The sequence below is a fragment of the Acipenser ruthenus genome, chromosome 1 (assembly GCF_902713425.1).
Source record: "Acipenser ruthenus chromosome 1, fAciRut3.2 maternal haplotype, whole genome shotgun sequence".
NCBI classification, from domain to species: domain Eukaryota; kingdom Metazoa; phylum Chordata; class Actinopteri; order Acipenseriformes; family Acipenseridae; genus Acipenser; species Acipenser ruthenus.
The window spans coordinates 92444331-92468621 of NC_081189.1; the positions used below are offsets into that span (position 1 = coordinate 92444331).

The 24291-nt window shown below is 36.4% G+C and overlaps 1 protein-coding gene across 1 annotated transcript in view; it reads right to left on the reverse strand.

The window, feature by feature from the left end:
- The window catches only part of sh3rf1 (SH3 domain containing ring finger 1), an 83647-nt gene extending 66987 nt beyond the window's left edge, over positions 1-16660 (reverse strand). Inside the window, exons 1-2 of the mRNA XM_034035961.3 lie at positions 16347-16660; positions 14128-14638 (exon numbers count right to left, since the gene is read on the reverse strand). Coding sequence (XP_033891852.2) covers positions 14128-14538 — 411 coding nt within the window. The 5' untranslated portion in view covers positions 14539-14638; positions 16347-16660. The remainder of the gene's footprint in view (positions 1-14127; positions 14639-16346) is intronic.
- Between the last annotated feature and the right edge of the window lie 7631 nt (positions 16661-24291).

A 24291-nucleotide genomic window follows, 5' to 3' on the forward strand; every position in this document is an offset into this window, starting at 1 on the left:
TCAATTTGTACATTCTAAACCAAATTTAATCCAGTAAACTAGAACAAATAAAGAAAATCTTTGTCAATGGTATTAGTTGACAGGAACCTTATAGGAGTTTCAGTACAACAAATACATAGCAAGACATCCTAGAAAAGAGTTCACACAGCTCAGATGAATTGTAGCATATGTCAATGCTGGGATTTTTAATTCCCTACAATTAAAACAATCCAGTTATTAGAAAAAATAAAAAATTATTTGCCCGCCATTGTAAGTTTAATTTCAAAAGAAATACCATCATTAATTGTATTTATTAATTAATTAATTCAATTAATTTTGTAAAAACCTGACTATTATTTCTCTTTTCAACTGACCAAGTCTGTACTGGAGGGACACATAGTACTTACTTGGCCTCATTTCTAGAATTGCTAGATTGAAGGCAATTTAAATACACAGAACATGGAGAGAATTAATGGCTTAGAAATAACACTTCCTCAAGGGTGAAAAACCAAGACCTGAAGTAGCCTGCCAGCATGAAGCCAATGTGCAATGTGCAGTCTACTGACCTAGGAGTACAAGTATGGACAAGCAACAGATTTGGATGAATGAACAGCTGCTCCAGGCCTGTGCTCCATGGCAGGTGTTGCAAGGCTGTGGCGTTTGAGTTTCCAGCAAACAGGATAAAAAAAAAAAAAGACAAGCTTAACTGAACAAACATTAAAACACCTCCAAAACAAACTCCAGGGCACACCTGCAGGATGCAGGTCAGAATCATCCAACCCTATCCAAACACTTGTGTTTAGTTATTTTTTGTCAGCCTGTCTTTGTCTAAGAACAGTAACTTGTGTTGCTGCAGGGACAGAGATAAATATTTTGCAAGAGATCCATGGAAGCAACAGCTGCAGCCATCTCTGACTCACTGTGGATACCTGCACATTAGCTTTCAAAGTGACACCCATCATGCTGCAGGAATCAGGCCTCCAGCAAGTTAGAACCTGCTAGGATTTGCTCAAGTCAGACACTATCATTTGCTTTGCCCACCTAATCCTAGGATGACAAAAAAGGTGGAAAGAAAAACACAACAGACGATAAAATTACAGTTTCTTTCAGGCACGCAAGTCGTCTCAGAGCGAAACTGTTTCAGCAAAACACTGCAACAAAGCTCAACCAAAACAAAAAGCAGCATAATTGCAGTATATTTTGGAATACACAGCACATTGCAAAAACAAACTCCTTCTCTTGCAAAAAACAGAAGTTATTAGAAAGCAAGCTAGTTTCCATGGTTACTGTGCTTTCTAAATCTCCCGATGAGGGAGCCTTTATGGTATGACTGAAAACATTCCAGTTAATAAATAAGATGGAGAAACGTAGACTTATGTTACAGCGTAGGGTTATGGCAAGTGTACATGCAATAAACTCTGTCCACCCAATTTCAATGCTGATGAGCATTCACACTGCATGTTTCACTTTCATTACTACAATTTATTTTTAAGTAGACTTGTATTTTCTGTTGCAAGTTAAAAGGAGTATAATATTTTTAATAATATTTACAGTAAGTAGGATAAATTAGCGATTTGGATTTTAGCACTGTTTGAATAATTACACTGCATAACATTTCTGTAAATGCAATTAATGCTCGCCCTCTAATCAAAACAGACCATTATCGTACCGCCAATGCCATTATTATTTCATATTGCTTCAACGTTTTTACACATTTATTTATATACAGGGCTTAAATTTAGTAATTTGTTTGATTTAATTTATAGTTTATTTTTTTCTGTCAAGTAACTGGGTTTTTAAAATAGGCCAAGCCTTCGTTTTTCATTACAAGCAGAACGTGCAAACGAGATCGCCACATGTTAATAAGCGACTAATCTTTATTAAAGCTATAATGAAAAATAAAGTGTTTTGCTGGACACATTATTACAATCATTATAATGAGTAACCATTTAAATTAATAAAAAGATGAGTCACTTCTGCATTTAAATGAAAAAGTAAGACTCATGATTTAAAAGCCCATTTAGCGGTTTCACAGAAATGGATTAACAGGTATCAATTGCATTTAAGGAGAGCAGAAAAGCTGATGTAAAATACCTATTTAAAAAGACATATATGCAGTAATTTATAGAAAGCTATTGATTTTAAAATGCTCAGAGCCCTGGCAGGTAACGCGCTTCCCCCAAGATGGTCGACTTCTGGTTTTCTCCTGCTGTCGAGACCGCACATCGAGGTTAAACTTAAATGTTGTTTTCACGCAGTTGCAAGTTTCCTATCAAGTAAACAAAACTGCAATGAGGTTTGCATTTAACAACCTCATGGAACACTCCTTTTTTATATATAAAAACACTGGCATTTCTAGACATACAATTACCTGTGCCTATTAAATTAACAGTAGGGAGTAGGTTATTCATTTTATGGCTGAAGGTTTTTTTTTTTTTTTTGTAAGAATCTATTAAAAGAAAACATTTACTGTAGATCTCCAGAACAGTATACACTTGGTATATATTTATTGGTCTCATGTCTGGGAACTACTTTTAGTACTTTGTTCATGTCTGACAACACATTTACAATGGCAAAGAACTGAATTGTACTCATTACTGGAAGCAAACATTCAGAGCCATTTAGTACGCAAGTTCAAAGCAGTTTCTTTTGTGTTTTAGACTGTTCACTTGGTACTGAATCATTCAAATCCTCAGCATGAAATGCAGCACTTCTTGCCCCAGTTTCATCTCTGAGAAAACAACTGTGATTTTAAAAGTGCCCCTTAGGGCATTCCGTGCCTTGACAAAAGTAAGCTGCTTGAACAACCTGGTCACAGATTTAGCTCCTGGATAACGTTATCAGTTTTCTGCAGCAAAAAAAGAAGGGAAGTTTTGCTTCCATCTCCTACCATTAATACTCTGTAATCTAATGCCAATGACCTTCACAGGCTACAGTGCACCAGGGCTGCGTTCAATAGGCAGAGCGCTCTGCCGTGGCGCTATGTAACAAGTTAGCTCTTATTGAACAGTGTGTTACGAAAAGAGAACTTTCAACATGGCGGAAAACACAGCACTAGCATTGTTTTGGATGAATTTATGGAAGATTGTGCCGAAAACCTGCTGTTTAATGCCTGTACTGCACTTTACTAAAAAGTACCTAATTTTAGTAAAGTTCTCTTATTCGAACGTCCCCTTTCTGCCACAAAAAAAAAGGGTTTAATGTTTTCAGTGTATCCCATATTGCTGTGCTTTTTCAGCTGAGATACACTGTGAAGCCTAATCTCGATTAAATAGCAAAACTATAAAAAACAAACAAAAAGCTGAGTGTTTCGAATACTGCATGCAATGCTGCAGATTCACTTTGTTTAAAAGGAAAAAAGTAACACTTAATATAAAAACTTTTTTTTTTTTTTCACGAAAAATAATGCATGTTGGTCAAAAAGTCCAATATTATTACTATTTGTTTATTTTAGCAGACGCCTTTATCCAAGGCGTGTGTGAACTATGTATCAGCTGCAGAGTCACTTACAAGTGAATGTTAGCTAGCGTTACGAAGCGCTCTCGGGATAACTCTCTGGAGCGCTCTGCCAATTGAACGCACCCCAGGTCTTTTAGTCCTGGGCCAAACATGCTAGCCAGATAATCTTTAGAACACATCATACATAAATCACATTTCAGAGAAGGTGGACATGTTAATTAACTCTACTAGAGAACTATATTGGACTTAATGTTGTTCAGCTCAAAACTGGTGGAATACAGCTGTTTAACTATTTGAAGACAATCCTCTGTTAGTTTAGGTTTTCATCCAGAGGGGTCTTACACAGATTCTTTCATTGAAATTTGTTAGCCCACGAATTGGGTGAATAACAAAGACAAAACACTTCCCCAAACACGTGCCCATTTTTTCAGGGAACACAAAAAGGATACAATGCCAAAAATGCATAGCTTAAAAGGACAGTTTCAAATTAAAAGTAGGCTTCCATTTAGATGTACTATATTTTCAACAGAAGTAGTATTTTAATTCAGAACGATAAGATTCTGAAAATATCACTTGCCAAAAGAGACCACAAGTGGACTGTAATATAGTACATACTTTTAAATAATCTAATACACACACACACACACACACACACACACACACACACACACACACACAGAGTATTCTCCGCATATGGGAACGCCACCTAAGAGAACACTTCGCCTAAGGGAACACCCTTGTGGTGAAACTGATTTTTCCCCCCATTGTAAATTCTCCGGTTAAAAGGAACAGGAACTTCACTAAAAGAACACCTTCTTGGCACCGATAGCGATTTGTTCACAACGGACACAGTACTATTTTGTAAACCAGTAACTCATTATCAAACTTATAGTACATGCAGCATGATTGTAATTTTATTCACGCAAGCTCACGCACCACCACATTGTTTTCCTGCAGCTTTCACTCTGTCTTCACGCTACTCTCCTGCACATTTCACCTACTCACATGCTGCCTTCCCACCACATTCTTATTGTGGTCAATGAGGGAACTGCAGCATTACAGACAGCAATTGTGTTGAACGGATGTAAACACACAGCACGAGAACAGAGGGCTGTCTGACAACACGGAGACGTAAGAGAGTTGTTTAACAATAACGGTAATTTTGGTTTCATTATGTACACAATACATTTGTTTTTTTCCACCATTTTGTCAGAGCGTAGTTATGCTCAGACATCAATTGAACTCAATTCAATATAGCAGGCTGTATAAAGATTAATTGCAAGTATAAATACCCCACAAAACACTCACCCTTCAAGCGTACAGGAGATGATCAGTCCAGTGTACAGCTGATTATCAGCGTTTTATCCAAAATTGATTTTCACACAAGGAAGCGTTTTATTTTATGAATTAAGAATTCTCACATTTGAGTATCCTACAATATCTGTAAGGAATGGAGGTAATGAGATCATAAAAGCCCAGCAACGTCCTTATAATATTAATGTAAATATGTGTGTTATACTACCAGTACTGTACTTGTGTACTTCCAACTATAAAGATTCACTGCTCTGTATCAAACTATTATACAGTCCTGTTGATTTAGTTTTTGTTAATATATGCATGAAAAGGTGGAAAAATGAAAATTCAGAGCGTTGAACTTAATAATGCACTGAAATCCAACGATAATCAAAAGCACAGCAGTTTATATAGTCTGAAGACAGCACTGGATCTTGCCATGTAATTCGGGGTGTGTAAGATTAAAGCCATACTGTATATTAGTTATAACTTGTGTCCAAAGAAAATATAGTAGGTCAGTGATTTATTTTTATTTTTTGTTCTGGCTGTAGTCGGGATGTGCACAATTGTTGTCCATTGCCTCTTGGGCAGATTGGGAAATGTAAAATGCAAGGTACTGGAAGCTACTGAAATGCACATTTTCTGCACTTCAAGGCAAAACAAATAAATAAACTGCATTAGATATGATCATATCTGATTTAATTGGTTAAAGCAGTCAATAGGATACTGTACATAAAAATATCCAGAGAGAGTCATTATAATACCTAGTAGTTCATTTCTTAACGTCAGGGGCATTATATATTAACAATGTCAGGTACATCAGTGTGTCTAAAACACACCAGTACAGTATTGCACATGAATTATACAAAGCAAACCAGTGCAATTATTACAAAACTTAGCACAACAATTTAAAAAACAGCATACCAAAAAGCACTTACCGTGGTTTCTCTGTCTATAGCATGACAGAGTAATCCGCAATGTGCGTGTTAACCCGAGAAAGAGCGCACACAATCTTTTCAGCTTTTTAATACCTTGCTTTCTTTTATTTAACACGTTTAAACTGGGCAGTTAGGTGAAGTGACAGCATGTAAAAAGTGAAACAAAATTCCCAGATGCACCATTTTTTAATCTGCAACTGAATCTATTCTGTCCTGTTAAGAGCTGAATTTATGGTTTTAAACCCATAATAAAATCAGCATCGATCCGTTTCCATCAGCAGTATTGCTCAGTTGGTAACAGCATGGGCAAATCACACATGCCACAGATCCATCAGTTAAGGGTCTCTTATCTTACCAGGACGGACAGGAGAGGATCTACTGTACAGCCTAATTTACACGGGGGACATGTCACTCACTTTTTCCAACAGGGAAATGTCCTCCTCCCGTCCTCCAAACTACTGCAAACGCGTCGATATAAACGTTTATTGGTAATTATATTACTACATGCCCCACCTACAGAAACTGCCCCCTCCCCACACACACACACTTTTGAACCCAAAGTTACAGGTAGGGAATGAGATCATAAAATCCTAGATTTGCTAGTAACACAGTTTGACAAAACGGAGGCCTATGTGTGCCATAGGACATACTGCATGAGGCACACATAAGGGAGTGGGTGAAAGCTGGACATATAATATATAAATGTATGTAAATACTGTATTTAACTAAATGTATTTAAATTAACTTTTACATACAGTATCCGTCCTGAGAGTTTTACTTTTTTTATTTACTGGTACCGCCCTTTCCTGTGAGCTTCACTCCTGTACCATCCCATCAAGCAAAATTAACACAATTGTTTTCCCCGTGTCACACCCCTCCCTCCCCCCAGTGTTGAACAAAAGCTTTCAGTTACTCTTCCAGTGCAGTATACAACAACAGACTATTTGTAAATTATATTTGCCATCACAGCGATGATTGCAACCTGGGCATAAACCTTTATAAAATATTAGGATGCGAGCTGTGCAACTGTTTTACAAGAGGTCAGAGACAGTGTTAACTCCGACTGAAAAATGGTCTCGATTTACTTCTAAAACATAAAATAGTTTCCAATTGTTGTAGTCAATGTTCAGTATGCAAATTGGGCAAAAGTGTGGTAGAAGCATTTTTTTGGACACTGAAAAACAGTCGCTTTTTTCGAATGAATTCATGTCACATGGCTGTCGGAAACAAAAGAAGGGTTTGATTAAGCAAACAGTCAGAAAATGGTTGGAAAACAATCATTAAGGAATTTTGGGAAGGACACTGATGAATAGAGGCTATAATAGCCTATACTTATTTTTAATGATGCCTTAAAACCAAAGTAATTTGTCATATTATATTGTGAACTGGGTATGCTGCTTCATGATGCCTGAAACAGTGATTCACACTTTGGTGAGGAGGAGGAGGAGGAGGTTTGGTGTTTGATGTAGAAAGCGGGTTGAGTGAAAGGGGATGTTACATAGAAACAAGCAAACAATTTTATTTTTTATTTTTTTTGGGGGGTGGAGGGGTAATAGGCATTTATTAGTTGCTTCAGCCCACTCACATCCTGGATAAGGGCATCTGCTAAGAAATAAATAATAATAACAACAACAACATGAGAAAGTGCATTTAAATGCATGTTTTGATAGTATCTTCATTTTAATGTCGCCTTCTTATCTGTACGGTACACTTTTAGAAACGTTATGTACATGTCAAATAAAACATGATTTAAATGCAACTCCTGCAGTTTACAGGTATAGTAATGTTCTGTTTATGAGACACCAACACTGACTTACTAATTTGTCTGCATTTCTGTGTTTGTCACATTATATTAAAATTAGGCTATTCTAAATAAACTGCCAGTATGCTATATGGTACATGTGTAAAATAAAACTTGCTTGCTCTCTGTTTTTAAAAATAAATTGATAAATGACTTCAAGTTTAAGGAAAAGTGTAAGAAAATGCGTTCAGAAAAAAATCTAGTTGGAACCCATATGTGCAGTAGCTAAAGCAATTGCATTTGACGAGTTGATTCACACTGGGGGTGGGGGGTGGGGAGGGGAATTCATGATCGAGTGGTTGACACAGAACGAAATGGAAGAAGATCCACATCTATCCAGTGTCGTATTGTAGAAAAGATGGCGATTTAGTGGAAATCGCTTTTCTGTGCATCAATAAAGCAAACAGTTACTGCATTTATAAGGGTTAAAAGAAATGTATATTTACACTAAGTGTTTAATTTGTACAAAGAGAGGCGCCGGGACGCAAGCAGGAACTATAAAACCATTCTTAAGAACCACGCATTCAAAATCATAACAAGTTTATTTGAAAGAGTATTGTAGTCCGGGCCGGCACCAGGCTTTTGTAGGCCCAAATCAAATATTTTTCTAGCAAAAAGGTTTTCATGAGACATGAGATGTCTGATTAAAAAAAATTAAAAAATAAAAATTGTAATAAATGCGTACGTTGGCCTATACAGTAGTAAAAACAAATGAATACCTGTAGCACACTTTTATTTTAGCCTACCGGTAACACAGCATAAACCATGCTCCTACATTTTACACATTACTGTACAGTGTGAAAAGTCAAATATTATTTTTAATTAAAACTAAATGATTTTAGCTTTTTTTTTTTTTTACTGTAGCCTACTTAGTACACAATTAACAGAAAACGTACAATGCATTTTTTTTTTCCTTTTTATTTCGAGGTTAGGCAGGTTTAATTTTTGATGGTTTAAAATCCTAGAATTATAACAGGTGTTCAGGCGTTATGACTAAGACGTTATGATAATGAGGCTTGACAAAACGCTTGTCAAATGAAAGTGCCAATTATAGAACGTCTTTAATTGGCACAATAATTGTATGTTGAGATCAGCCAATAGCTTTTGGCTTTACGAAGAATTGGGGAGGACAGAAGCCAATAGGGAGTGAGAAGAGGTGGGACCAAGATAAGACGCAAGCAGGAAAAGAGAAAAGAAAAAATAAAGAGATCTAAAGTTTCATTGCACGCATACAGTTTAGTTAAAACTAAACATTTCTAGCCCTAAAGGCTGCTTGAGTAAGATAGCTGGCACATAAATAGTACATTTACTCATATTTGCTATTTTTTTTCTGTATGTGTGTGGGCCCCCCTCTGAAGTTGGGGTCCCGGGTGCTTGGGTGCTGAAACCAGCCCTGACTGAAGTGATACAAGTTTACAAGCATGTATTCCACATCATATACAAAGTAGCAATACTGTATGTGCAAAAAAATAAATTAAAAGCAACTGCATGAAAAAACGAAAAAGAAAGAAATATGCCAGTAATTTCATGTTTATTTTTTTAGCCTCTGGTTATATTCTCCAGCTACAGACCCGGGCTTGCTCTCTCGTCTTCGTCTGTATCGACACGCATCTCCTGTTATTACAGCCCGCAGCACGAGCAGCCACAGAGCAACACTCTGCCTCCACGTCGCTCAGCTGCCTTGTAACAATAATGAACGTGAACATCCCTGGCATCGGACAGTCTCTATCTTTCGTGCACACAAGAACTTGCAGAATGTAAAACAATGTGTTGAGAATTTTAAGAAAATGTTGGTGCATTATATTATGCCTGACTGAAAATGCTAAATTCTCAGACAGCATGCATTTGAGAGCAAAACATAGTATGAGATTTGTACCTTTCATAACATAAGAAAGTTTCGTCCCCGGCAAAAATTAAGCATGGTTAACTCTATTCTTTCAGAAATTAAAATTCTCAGGGAACTGCAGATTACACAGCAATGGGTACATTTCACGGCAATCAATCGTGAAATAAGCGCTGCTAATCGTGTATTTGAATACGTTTTACAAATGTTTAGAGAAAATGTTTGTGTAAGGGTTTCCATCATCTTCTTAGAACAGAAAATAAATACTATTACTGCCATTGACTTTTTATTTTAATAATAATAATAATAATAAATAAATGAAAATGGACAGCACCTGAACTTATTTAAATAGAAAAAGATAAAAGCACCTCACATGCTTGTCATGAAAAGTATGATTGTATATATATATATATATATATATATATATATATATATATATATATATATTAGCAAAATAAATTTGTTTTCCATATTTCCGGAAACAATTTAGATGAGGAAACCCACATTTTTTGTGGCATCTGATTCAGTACGCTAGAAGAATTCTCGGAATACATTTCATACTTTATGGGGGGGGGGGGGGGCGGGGGGGTAATGCTAGCTCTGTGTCACCAGCAAAACGAATTTCATACAATAATTCAACTAGATAATGACTGTACTCACTAGTAGTCCTGAATTTTAATTCTTACTGTACATGGTTGACTTTTGTCACCCTTGGTAAATACGTTGCTAAGAAACCCATTCATTATTTCTCAGTCTTAAAACGCACACACAGCTGCACGGTAAGTGAAAATAGGCCTAAATGATGAACGTATATTTACAACTACTATAGCACCCACTGAATCTGCCTCTATGGTTTATTTATGAATACCATACCATAACTATTTTCATTTGGGCTGCAGCATGCTGCATTTATCCATCTCTTCAACAAAACCATTGCTTACCTTCTTGGTATACTGTAGGTTTTGAGCCGTTACTGCAATCGTACAATGCATTATAAAAATGACTAACTCAATTTAAGCTTTTGGTATTCGTGAGCTTCAGCGTGTGACTCCTGCTGGTGAAACACTGTATTTTAGTAGTAATCAGTGACAGACTAGTTTCTAGTCAGATAATGCCCTCTAGCATGCAGAAGATTCAGGACAGGTTTACTAAACTGCATATCACATTGACTTCAGTTTTACCGCAGAGAATACAGTGCCATATTTCACTGTTATTATAGCTGCTTTGTTGACAACTGGGACCAATTTTCATTACCTGGTGCTATTCCGGGTGCTAAAAAGTGACACACTGGAGTTCTCAGAAATAGAGAATTCCAGAGGTAACGCGATTAAAAGGAATAGCATATTCCAGGAAATAATGTCCTAAGAATCTAGTCAGCACATACTCTACGGCTGGCCTGTTGGATCAGAGCCAAGAAACAACACTTATTCCCAGACAACTGCTTCCTACTGCCTACCGATACTATTGCATTATATAAATCAATTATGTATGGTGCTGGGATGAGGTTTCTTTAATCTTTCTCTTTTATCCAATTACATTGTCCAACAGTGCGCAGTGGGAGAGTCAGAACGCCCCCCACAGACATGCCGTATGTCTCGTCTACACTGGAGTTTTGTTTAGGTTTTTTTATGCAAATGTGAAATTTGCAAGTTTGATGTCTACCTACCAGGGGACTTATGTCTGCAGAGACTGCACTAACACCCCACAGACACACACATCCACACTATAAGCGCTAAGTAAACTTTAAATCAGGGTTTTCTGAAAAAGAATGTTTTTAGCAAAACAAGCACTGGCAAGAGAATGTACTGTAACAAGTCAGTTTGAGAATGTATGCTGCTCTGCTGATTGTACCTGTCAGAACATTAAGAATAGCCTGCTGACCTGCCTTAGCAATCAACTACAAGGTGTGCGATACAGATGGGTGGCCCCCTACACTAAAGATATAGGCCCAGATATCCGAAGCCATGCGCAACCCCCTCGCAAAATGTGTGCCTCGCAAAAATTAGTGCTTTTACACAAGAAAATTGATATTTTCCAACATGGCACAAAACAATTGCGTGAAGTTGGAAAGTGGAAGTTTTTTTACTCCATTCACAAATGTGCAAAACCACCTGGGCATTCAATACCAATATAGCAGAAATGCACAAGAGCTACGCGTGAATGCGCAGAATTTGAATACTACACGACAATGGACAATGTTAAAAATACCCTGCCAAGAAGCCATCATAGGTGTACAGTACATACCAATATTCCTGACGAGTCTACACTCAAATGTAACCTGCACATGAAATGCAGAATCAAAGCTCAACACACATCGGTAGCATTGGCACCCTCGAAGTTGCATGTATATATAAATAAGCTACTAAATGGAGAAATGAAACAATGAGCCACAGGATAGTGTAGGCTATTCAACATATAACTTAAATAAAAATATATTGTAGCGACTTGTTAAATGGATAAGTGTCAACATGAAGGAGACGGACAAAATATTTCTGTAGTATCAAACTCCACTCTATTTTACAGAAACTGTCAGCCGGTGTTCTGAATAGCTCCAACCTGTGCTCCTTACACTACACAAACATATTTACAGAAGTGTGGACTGTAAACCAAACCCACAATGCCAGGTGAGTGGCATGAAAAGGAAAGGGAGCCTTTAGAGAATGCTGGGATATTTTACGGACTGAGCCCTTGGGCACTGCGGCCCTTTGCCAATGTTGCTGAGGATAGGGCACTTAGCTAAACGCATGTAATGGAAACATTCTGTGCATTGCAAGCCTGTCACGCTTCTTGCAAAACTTAGACATTTTCATTAAAATTTGGCCTTCGGAGAAATTCAAATAATTTGAGCATATGCATGCATTTGTATCTACTGTATCATTATCACAGGCATTAGCATGGCTAATAAGTTAAATATTTAAAAAGGGCCATCACAGATTCTACGGAATTCAAACAGATGTATCTATGCTGTGTTGTTTGCCACAAATATGAGTACATGTGACCTATTCTAATTCATTTACATTTTTTGACTTTCTTGTTTTCTGTTACAAACCACTATTGCTCCCTGTCTGGACTGATCGGATTTTTGTAATGTGTTTTTTTGCAAGAACTAAGTCTCCCTGGATAAAGGCGTCTTATAAGAAAATACACACATACATTAACAACAACAATAATAATTAATGCTAATAATCAAGCTGGAATCACCTGTTTTTTTTATACCTTATATATATAAAACTTGCTTGACAAACCTGGGAGGCAATTAATTCAACTTAAATAAAATGGGCTGGACGATCAGGGCAAGGTGTAGCTGAAGGGTGTTTCCACTGACACTCAACTATACCTTAGCTACACCTCAGGCAATACCGTTTCATATCTCATACCTAACAGGGCCAAACTGTGCTGAACAGAAGGACGTCATCAAAAAAAAAACTGTTTTGAACAATGGCGTCTGTTTTCCACCGCTTTTCTCTTATTCAGTGACAAAACCTTATTAATAAGATTACCGACAGCTGTCTAAAAACCAAAAAATAAAAATAGCCACAAATGTTTGTTCAACTTCATCCATCTTCAGTTGTTTGCATATATCAATCAATACCACATTACCTTTCACTGCCTCACGTCTACTTCCTTTGTGAGCTATACCTGACAAAATTACATTGGAATGCAGACAGACATCTTTAACTTCACCTCGTCCACAGCGTCCAGCTCAGCTATACTTGAAAAAGGCAGTGGAAACTAAGACATTACTGTAGGTTGTAAATGTCTTAAATAGAAGCCTTAAGAGCCTAAATAAGTCCTTTCTTCCCCTAAAACCGTACCACACCTTACAACATACGTTTTTTTATGATTTGCTTGGTTAGAAATATAAAACCATATTTATTTAAAAAAAAAAAAAAACATTATATATATTACTTGACAACAAAGTTGCCACCATGACAACCAAACAGCAAACAGTTATTTCTGGCAAAGGATTATCGTTTTCATTCTCCAAGCAAATTATACACTCACCTGTATTCTCCAACACAGGCAATCCTGACACAGAGGGACTTAGCTAAACCGATGTTTATCCTTCTTTCAGGTGTCATGAATAGGCTTTACATACCCATTAAAAGAACAGCCTGGAGCCTGAGTTGTTTGAGCAGCAGGATAACAACAACATGCACAAATGGGCAGTTTTGTAAGCACCATTTTAAAAGCCCCACCCACACACCCTTTTAAACTTTTCTTGCAGATTAAACTTTTCTTTAGTCATAACCAAACACTTTAGTCTGTTTCTGTTAACAACTCAGAAAATGGGTTTCAGAGGAACTTCTGTGTGATATGAATCTACTACGCCTTGGCTCCCAACTTCAGTAAATGACACAGTTGTACTGCAACAATTTCATGTCTCAGATTGTCCAAGGCATTTCATAACTATTTGAATCCCTAACAAGCAGGAAATCATAAAAAATACACAATTAGGCAAATTAAAAAACGTCTTGGTCTAGCAGACATGAGTCATTTTAGCCAGACTAAAAAGGTTTTTGAATATTAGCTTGTCTGCTACTTGCCATACTGGTGCTGCAGCAACAATTAATGCAGAAGTTATTTCATCGTACATCCCATCCACTTGTACAGTTTAACTATTAAAAGCAAGGATTTCAATAAACAAATATAAAAGTTTATTTTCTTAGCTTAACTAACTTATGATCCAGTATTGAGCTCAATGGATGTGGTTCTTCAATAAATTAACTGTAAATGCTTTCTGTAAGAAATCTCCTACATCTATGTGATAAAACACTGTCGGTTACAAAAGCAGGAGAAAGAAAAGCACTCACTCTGACTGGAGGGCTCCTTGCCTGCATCCTTTGCTGCTGTCCGTTCTGGTTCCCTTGGAGGTCTCGTATGGCACTGCTTTGTGTCCGCGCCACATTACTGCTGCTGCTGCTATGGCCGTTGGTGCCATTGCCACTGCTGCCCGCCCCCGGTTTCCTCGGCCTCTGTTTAATGCCATCCAGCAGTCGGACCAGGAGGATGTTACTGGGGAGATCATCCACACTGCAGTCCACCAGAGTCCTGCACTCTGGGCAGCGCAGCTCACTCCTGGAATTCAGAATACCCTGCAGACATCGCTTGCAGAACGTGTGCTGACACGACAAGACCTTTGCAGTAGCATCAAGGCGCTCTAAGCAAACAGGACACTCCAGCAGGTCCAACAGGGCCGATTCATCCATTGCTGGGCTCTTCATGGAACGCTATAACAAATGCAGTAATTGCATGGCGAGTCTTGTCAGGGTGCAATAACTGGATCACGTCACTTCCATGCCTCTTTCACCATATTATGGCCATCTCCAAAATAAACAATGAAATTTGGCATTAACTCACTAATAAATATAACATGACCAAAACATATATGTACAAATACAGTCAAGTCAGAAGACAGAGAGAAAAGAAATAAAAAAAACAAACATTATCAGTGTAAAGACGTCAAAGATATCAAAATGCTATTAATGCAAGGTAGTTTATATCTGTTACAAAAAACAATAGCATTCTAATACTTGGATGAGCTAAGGAAACAATACATTGGAATCACCACTAATCAAAAAGAAAACGCTGCTAAGAACTGTGGAATATGCTGAAGGTCAGGATCATACCAAAAAGAAAAACAACAACATTTCTTAATCACCTATTGTTATTGAGCTATTTTAGGTGCCAGTCTATATTTGCATTAACAGTGTACAACTGCGACTAATTTCCATTTATTCATGGGATCTGGGACTACCTGCACAACTGAGATTCTAACCAAACAAACTGCTTGTTCCTGAGTCAGACCACTACAGATTCAGACTACATTAAGACTTGGTGATTAATGTTCAAACACGTTCACTCGGACCATTATAAAAGAGACATGTCATAAACCTCTATTTACATAAATTACATTTTAAAATAATTCCCATAAACCACTTCATAGTTTATATGGATACAGTATGTACATTTCCAAATATGAAAACCCCAGAATATATTGATATGTGCAATCTTTGGTCTAGATTTCATCACAATAGTGAAGCACGCATTGTTATTTAAGATCACACTAACGTTTTGCACCAAATCCTTATTCTGGATCTTGGGTCCATTTTTTTGTACCGAGTGACAACACATTTTTACACCAATTAGTCGCTATCAATTAAGACTTATTATAGCTCTACCAATTAAGTTACTATATATTTGACTGCACAGTGTAAAAAATATATAAATAAATAAATAAATAAATAAATAAATAAATAAAAAAATAATAATAATCTGGGCTTTGGTTTACAAAAAGGTTTCAGTAGATCTACAAGCACAGAAAATATCGGTAGTAAGTTTCGTAACACTTTAAATAAAACAAAAAATCCACACTTAAAACAAAATGTCTACACATATAAATACTAATCGCTATATCTGATATTATACCACACAAACAAATACAGTATTTAAATACCCTTGTAGCTATAGTCCCGGCAGTGTCACACAATTGCTTTTGCCTGCTGCGTAAGTAGCAATCCAAAGCGACTACGGCAACAATTAAGTTTCCCCCGGCAGACGAGAATAAAAACGTTACAGTAAACCTGATTAGTTATACAAAAATAATAATAATTAAAAAAAATGATAATGAAATAGTATCAAGCGAATAATTAGCATGTGTCTTTTGAAGCTTCTAAATTTAAATAGAAAAAGAAAATGCTATTAAAACATCGGGTCTTATTTAAAGCCTGACTCCACTGTACAATCCACTAGAAACATTCCACAAAGTGTTGTATTTGACAGTTACCTTCCGGGTGTAAACAGTGACCAAATGCCATTTTCAAAAGCTTTGATTTACTTACACAGCAAGATAAAGCATTAGAATGCGGCACGATTTTTTTAAAAAAAGTTTTAAGAATGTTGCAAATTGAACAAACCAAAAGCAAAAGTTGTGCTTGTAATACAATTATTTTTTCTAAAGAAAAAAAAAAAACTCGACAGTATATCTGTGCGATTATTAACATAAAGACACAAAAAATATTTTAAAACTTACCACTCTACTGAGGGCCTGATGGTTCACCCCCTCCCCTCCGCTCCTAACAAATCTCTCCCAGACTTTGACTACTTGAGAATGGATCCACCAAAATCCAACAATCGGTTTTTTTTCTTCTTCACAAATTCCGTAATTTATTTCTTTTCACACAACACAGGGCCTGACAAACAGAGCTTCTTCGCCTGAAGCCGGATATATCAAACCTGTTATATAATTGCTTAAAAGATTTTCCGATTTATTACAGAAAAGCGAAAGCAAGAGAGACTCGCCCCTGCTACCCGAACGCCATGATGAGCTCAATTGATTTGATGGGATACTGAACCCAGACTTTATATGCCCATCCGCTCGGTCGGTTACAAAAGTAAACTCCCTTATGTTTTTACTGAAAAATAATTATGACCGTCACATCTTGTTTTTCACAACAGTACGAAAGGATTTTTTAGATTTGATTTAATCAATTTTAAAACACTTAAGTGAAATAGTTCTTGTCTGTATCTGATAATATCATATCACTGTAACATATGGTGTATACTCTTTGAGTGATAACATTGCATATATTGTGTAAAAAAAAAAAAATAATTACAACACATTTTATCACTAGGAGGCTATGGGGAGGGAAGGCCTAGTATGTAGTAGCCTATCATTTTCTTACTTAGAGACTAAATTTACAGTATTTTCCATGAAATGGGCACTACTACTATTTTATTTTAAAATGTATTTCTGGTGCCCTCCCGCACGTTTCGTTCGAAATACTGTGATTTTGGGGGCAGGGCTTTGAGTTGAAATCTGAGGCATGGCACTGAGGCTAGGCAAGGGGGCCGGGCCCAGGGAGGAGCAAAGCAAAAATCTTTGGGGGAAACTAGCATGTCTTTTCCTCCAGGCACATCTCTCAGTCCAGGTCAAGACTTCTGATGAGAAGTACTTGTCATAAGGTATTCAAAATAAGGACAGTACTATCCTTATAGGATATCCTAAGAGTTCAAATTTAACAGCATGTACCACCATGCCCTTCAACATGGTTAATGAATTAAAACATACAACAATTATACAGTGTTATTTTCCAAGCATTTCATTCCGTTTCCATATTTTTCAAGTATTTAAAATAATTGTTATTGTTTTGTTTTCTTTGTTTAGAATAACAATACATTTTATTAAAGTATTTATAATCATACAGTAATAGTTTACATACAAAAACATTTATGTATTACACTGTCAAATGATTTTTTTTTTTTTGGCTATAAAACAGAACCCAGTTTTCTTTTTAACAGTTCTAATATTATTATTATTATTATTATTATTATTATTATTATTATTATTATTATTATTATTATTATTATTATTATTTTAACACTAAATGTAACTATAGAAATGGCTTAAGGAACAAGGAAACTATTTAACTTTATTTTTGCCATAATCCGCTTCTGTAGGCTACCTGTGGCAAGTTTGTAACCACTTGCTGGATGTCTCCCTGCGTGTTTCCTACAAGAGCTATTGAAGGAGTCTTTGTTGGGGACAAGAAGATATGACTAGATACCTGTCCTCACTCAGGGTAGTTGAGTGAGGTTGACAGACTGCACTGCTGGGCCACTTTCCTAACTGTCGTCATTCTTTAAGCATGCAGCCTATCATTTGTTTGCAGAAAATGATTTTTTTCTTAAAAGAAATACCTCTACTAATAAAGGATGAAATCTTCAACTGAACCGTTATTAAAACACAAAGCTCTTTCTTCAAAAGAACAGGTCAGGTTCAGAATGATTGTTTTTAATGGCCACTTAAAACACAAACATTGGTGTTGTTCACTGAAGCATTTGAAGGACAGAACTGAAAGAAGAGACTTTTTAAACCTGTTCTCGGGGTTAAAAATGGTAAAGCAGTTTTATTAATTAGTTATTTGAATTAGGTAATTTATTTTTTATTTGCACATCACTTAGCATTATGTACAATCAATTTGGTCTTTTTGATGTCAGAACTACACTAACATAGGACTTGTCAAGAACACTGCAGGGAGAATGTTGCTCTACATTTTGAAAAGCTAACAATTCTCACCATCAAAATATTTTTATTTACATTAACATTGGCTTTTGTGATACAAAAGATATGCATGTTTGCATTAGGAGTTGCTGAAGATTCAATACCACTTGCATCTTTCATTTCCCCCAGGATTTGCACGGAGGCACTGTATATTGAAACTGCTACAATCTAGTTGAGTAGGTTATCAATCACTGCAGATGGTTTTTACATTTCAGTATTATGCAAATATGCCAGAAAAAAGAAATAACACTTTTGAAAACTCAGTAGCAGTAACCAGTCAAACTAGACACACATAAATGCAGAATTGGCCAGGCCTGGGTATTTAAATGTTATCCCATTTTGACTAGGCATCCCAGAAAGTGCTTTTAAATAGAGATATTTAGCGGTTTCTGTAAATCTTGCAGCAAGCTGATATTAATCCCAGTATGTCTTTTTGAACAAATTTGTGGAAACAGCAGTTTTTTTCACTTGTTTGTTCTTCTTAAACAACTCTCTCAATGAATTAGGTTTAAGAGATTTTATTTCAACTCTAGGTGGTTGCTGAAGCCTAGTGCAGTTGATAACCCGCAGCAATAACACTGAAGACCACTGGCACCAATTACCAGCTATGCTAATTTAGTACATTTTGAGGTACAAACGTTTTGTCCTTGGTTGGTACCCATGTGTAGCAGGGCAGGAGCCCTGCACATGAAGAGGGGGTTTGTGTATGTATACATTGTAAATAGTATTGTGTAAATGTGTGTAATTGTTGTCATTAATTTATTGCAGTACCTGACGCTCCTGGGATAGCCTGCCTGCTGTGTGTGATTACTAGCTGTGGATAATCAGCAGGTAGGTGTGTTCCAGCACGGCGTCAGGTATAAAGAGGTCCTGTTTGTTCACCTCGGGGCTGCTGCAAAGCCAAGGACAACGGGCTGAACATCGTCCACGCTACCCGAGCATACAGAGCGAAATATGTTGCTGAAATCCTCCGATCACCGTGATGGTGAACCAGGATCTGAGCCAAAAGTGAAGTCACCCACCCTTTAAGCTGTACAATGGTTTGGCCGCATACTTCATATAGTGTGATGAATGTGCATGCTACATTACATTCTCACAACAATGGAGAGAGAATGTCGAGTATCTAACTGCATGGAAACCCGCCAATGTAGACCCCATTCAAAATGGACCACATTTGAGACACAAACCTTTGTGGGTAGATCTCTGTCGGCTCCATTTGCTTCTGTACAACACATTAGAACAGTTGAGTCCAGTGTCAAGGTCTCAGTGTTGCACAACTTTTCGGAAATTAGAAGACATGTAGCAAGAATTTTGATTAGCAAGCTAGCTGTATAATTATCTTGTTGCAATCTAAATATAAGGTCTGTTATTATTTTGTGGCACAATTGATTGTAAAATTATAATTTGTCTGCTCAACAACATTGCAAATAGTATTTGGAATATAATTCCTGGGGAACTGGTTTAGTTGATTTAAAGTAAAGATTTCATCGAACAGCACACAGGAGACGACGCTTTGCATAAGATAATGGGCCCAGAATGTTGCTGCACTGATTTCTTTAGCTACCTTTTCAGATAAATATTGCAGTAGTTAATCTGCAAAAAACAATCAGACCATTTAAGATTTTTATTGAGGACCTCTCAAAGTATATTTGGGCAGACCACACAGTTATGTCAGCATTGGGACTAACTGGTTGTATAATGTCATGAGGCTAAAAATCTTAAGCCGTTAGACTATAATTGGGGGAATTCACCTTTTATTTATTTATTTTTTATTTTACCAAAACAGGTGAATACACTAAAACAGCTTCATGTGGACACAGCTAAAACAGTGTTGAAACATAGTCGGTCAACTACAATAAACTTAAGTGTTCTAACAGAATAATCATTTTGTTAGTACTGTTTTCTTATAAATTAAAGGAATACATGGTTATGTACATAATTGACTTGATTTGACTATTGTAAATGAAAATACATCAAAAGTATGTCAATGGCTTTGCACACGTTATTGTCTAGAAAACATTTATTTCACAGGGATTTACAGCTTCTGTAAATTTCTTGTATGTTAACATAGTATGTGTGTTCACTAACATTCTCTATTGTTTCTGTGTGAATCATTATTTGGCACAGTTTATTTTCTAGCAAAAATTGCTTTGAAGACTATTCAAGGCAAAAGTGAAATGAGGAATCATTTCCATTGTACAGAAATGCCACCACACTTTTTCACAATCAGTCGCAAATAGTCTCTTCAATTTTTGCTGATATAGTAATCATAAGAAGTAATTTCATAGAAATTAATTATGAAAATGTTGATGATATAATGTATACTTTTAAGAATAATGTCATAGACACGTTTGCTGAAGGTATGCAAGTCACAAAACTTCAAGTACAGTTTTATGGCAAAATTGATTTATTTAGTCAAAATTGGATTTAACAAAACATTGCTTAAAACAGTACTTTAATTTATTTTGTAATTTAAAATTATTTTGTAAAAAAAACAGTAAAAACTAGCTAAAACTTGAAAAAAGAATAATGGTAAACAAATTATTCCTGAGGGCAAACATAAAATTGGAGATAAGAGGATGGGATTACCTAGAGATGATCCCACGTTACAGCTATGGCCAAAAGTATTGCATCACCTACAATTTTAGGATTGAGATACAAATAAAAATAAAAATACTATATGAACTAGAATTTAGATATTTTATTTATCAACATGTAATCAAAGAAACTGCAAAATAATATCGCAAAAGTCTACCGGAAGCCATACTAGTAGTATAGTATTTCATGTTTGATTTCTAAACGACAAATTTTTCAATTTGTCAGTTTTTCGTTACGTTTATGGAAAACTACGCAGTGGTATGTAATTCAATGTTAACGTAACATTATTCAGCAGGTTTCATTTGACAATGAAGAAAAATTAATTAATTCAAAATATTTGACCATAGCTGTAGCCAGGAGCGCTCACAGAAATCTTTCACATAAGAGTCTCGCACAACTGAACCACACCAACACCCCTTCTAATGCCGATAACGACTCTGCATCACCATGTTGTAAAGTGTTTCATCCAAGCAGAGTGCTGCAGTTTTGTTCTTTCCTGGGTTTTACAGCACATACACTGTCGCATTAGAAAACTGCAATCAAATTGCATCACCGTTTCCCTTTCTAAAAATGAATAAACACAGCGTGCTGCCAGACAGAACAGCAACTACAGTGAAAGCCAAATAGCCCAATAAAAGCTACAAATAAACCTCTTTGAAATAGAGATTTAAACTAGGGGAAAGACAAGTTCACAAATAGTTTATGCTGATTCCATTTCTAACTATTTGACTCTCACAATCACTACAACTAATCATTACTCATCCCCTAAGCATGGCGTAAACATAGGCTACACTGTTTTTATGTTATACGTGACAAATCAGGCAGTTAAAAAATAAAACAGCAATAGCAATAATAATAATAATAATAATAATAATAATAATAATAATAATAATAATAATAATAAAAGGAACAAAACATCTCATGGCAAGATAACTGACGAGACTGAGGTGGAGTATCCATGTCACCAGAAGCCCCAGATACAATTTCAGGCTTTTTATTGCACACTGGTGTAGGCCTACTTTATTTGTTATAATTAGTTGTAGCCGTTTATAATAGCTTGAAAAAGCAGCACATATGACCATTCCCCTTTCATCTTTTTTTTTTGTTTTGTTTTAATGCTTTTGTTTTAGCACAAACTTTCTTTTGTTTGTACGTTTCGTTACCGTAGTAAACTTAACTCACATTTGTGTCGCCTTAAATAGCCTAACTGTCTTTGCCTCCCAGTTACCGTAATCTTGACGAGTTGCTGTACTGGTGGTATTTGATGATTTTTCCTGTTTTCTCCGTTTTCATCCAGTTACGCTTTTAGAAAATGTATATATTATCACTTAAAGTATTTTTTTCTTGTGGCAACATTTTTCCTGATTTGAAACTAACACGTCTCTGTTTTCATTAGTAACATTTTGCACTGTTGTGAAGTCAGTTAAGATGCCCACGCGATCGGTACATAATAAGACTATATAAACTCTGGGAGTTCTAATATATAGGCCTGCAAACGGCTACTTTTGAGAAGAAGAAGAAGAAGAAGAAGAAGAAGAAGAAGAAGAAGAAAAGTTGGCAATTGTGTTAATGATGCGGAAAATGTATTATTAACTTTAATATAAGACACTGATAAAATTAAAATATAAATGAAACTTTAAATGTGCACTTACCGTGCTCAGTCCTGGAAAAGCAGCAGAATTCAGATCATGCTGTCGTACTCTTTTTGAAGCTTCAACCAAACGTACCTGCTTCCATTTGCTAATTACCACCACTTAATAAACAGCACGATTCTATAAGCTTAAAATGTCTGTTTTGCTTCAACTGATCGCACAAGACACATGCGAGTCCACACTTACAAACACGACATTTTGCAAACCAAAGGTACACAGTGAGTAACGTGCGTACGGCTGTCGGCGCCGACTGTAGTACCATACTGGCTAGTATTATCCAACGTAATTTTCAAACCAGATACAGTGCATGTACTTTTTTTTTTTTTTTTTTTTAATCGCAAAGACAGCCCGTGACAAAGTTGTCAAATAAGCAGTCTGTGCTACAGGGTGTGTGTTGTTGAGGGATATTGACACCCCTCGGTTGTGAGGCACAAGATGGAAGTTTTTAACTAACATAAGAAGCTGTGATACCCAACCACGACCCACCCCCTGGAGTGCCATTTTGCAATTACTGTATACAATGGCTATGAGGTCATTCAAAACAACAATCACAGGTTTAAAGAGAACCTCAACCCTGAGATATCACCATTGCTATGACATCACATATCCCATTGAAATGAATTGGCTGAAGATCCTGGCCACTGAATAACGGAACTTACCTTGCATTGCTTAGCAGAGGTGAGTCTGCACCAGTGCTGCTCAATTATTTTAGTGAAGGTCCAAAATTCTTGGTTACAAGGTCAAGGTCCGGAACACATTTGCACTCTGACTCCCATCCCCAAACACAGAGCTACCACAAATATAGTTTTTACACATTTTGTTGGTTTGAGAGTTCTTCACTAGGTTTAAAGGAGTTTTTTGGGGAATCAAAACTCTGTCTAATTTTTACTAGTCTGCCTTCTTCACTGACTTGTTACTGCAGGAGTTCTTTCCCTGCCATAACCAAAGAATTGTATAACTACTGTATTCTTATGTGTCTGTGTTAGCAGAGACAAACACTGTGCTTCACCATTGCAAAAACAAAGCAAACTGTAGCAAGAAAAACTGAAGCACAAGAAAAAAACTGTACTGAAAAATCACTTTGCTTTCTCTTTCAAGTGAATTAAAAATAAATACACCTTACAAATAATAATAAAAAAAACAATAATTTTACATTCAGTACATTTATAATCGGCAAATATCCACAGTAAGGGGGAGAAGTGGCAGGTCTTCAAGGGCCTTAAGAACAGATCGCTGGGATATGAATAATGTTCATCTTGGAGAATGAATATCCGCACACAAAATGTGATCTGCAGATACTTAAGACAGGAAACATTTTAAATGCATTTTTTTTAAGATTGACTTGGATCACAGAATTTGACAATTTTATAATCAGCATACTCATTGCTAAGCTTTGCATACATAGCACATTTTGGTGGATCGTGGACTGATGCGATATCTGTCATGGCCGGGCTTCTGTCCACTACTTGCAAAGTGAAGTTTTGTACACACGAGTAGTACAGTACGGTATCATATTGTGTGTTTTCCCAGGAGTACCAAAAGTAACACATTGAGACTCTTATGTGTTTTTAAAAAGACCATTATATTGTATGTTTAACTGGTAATATATTTTAATCAACTTAGAAAAGCTACTTAGCAAAAATGGGCTTTGTAGCACTGGTACG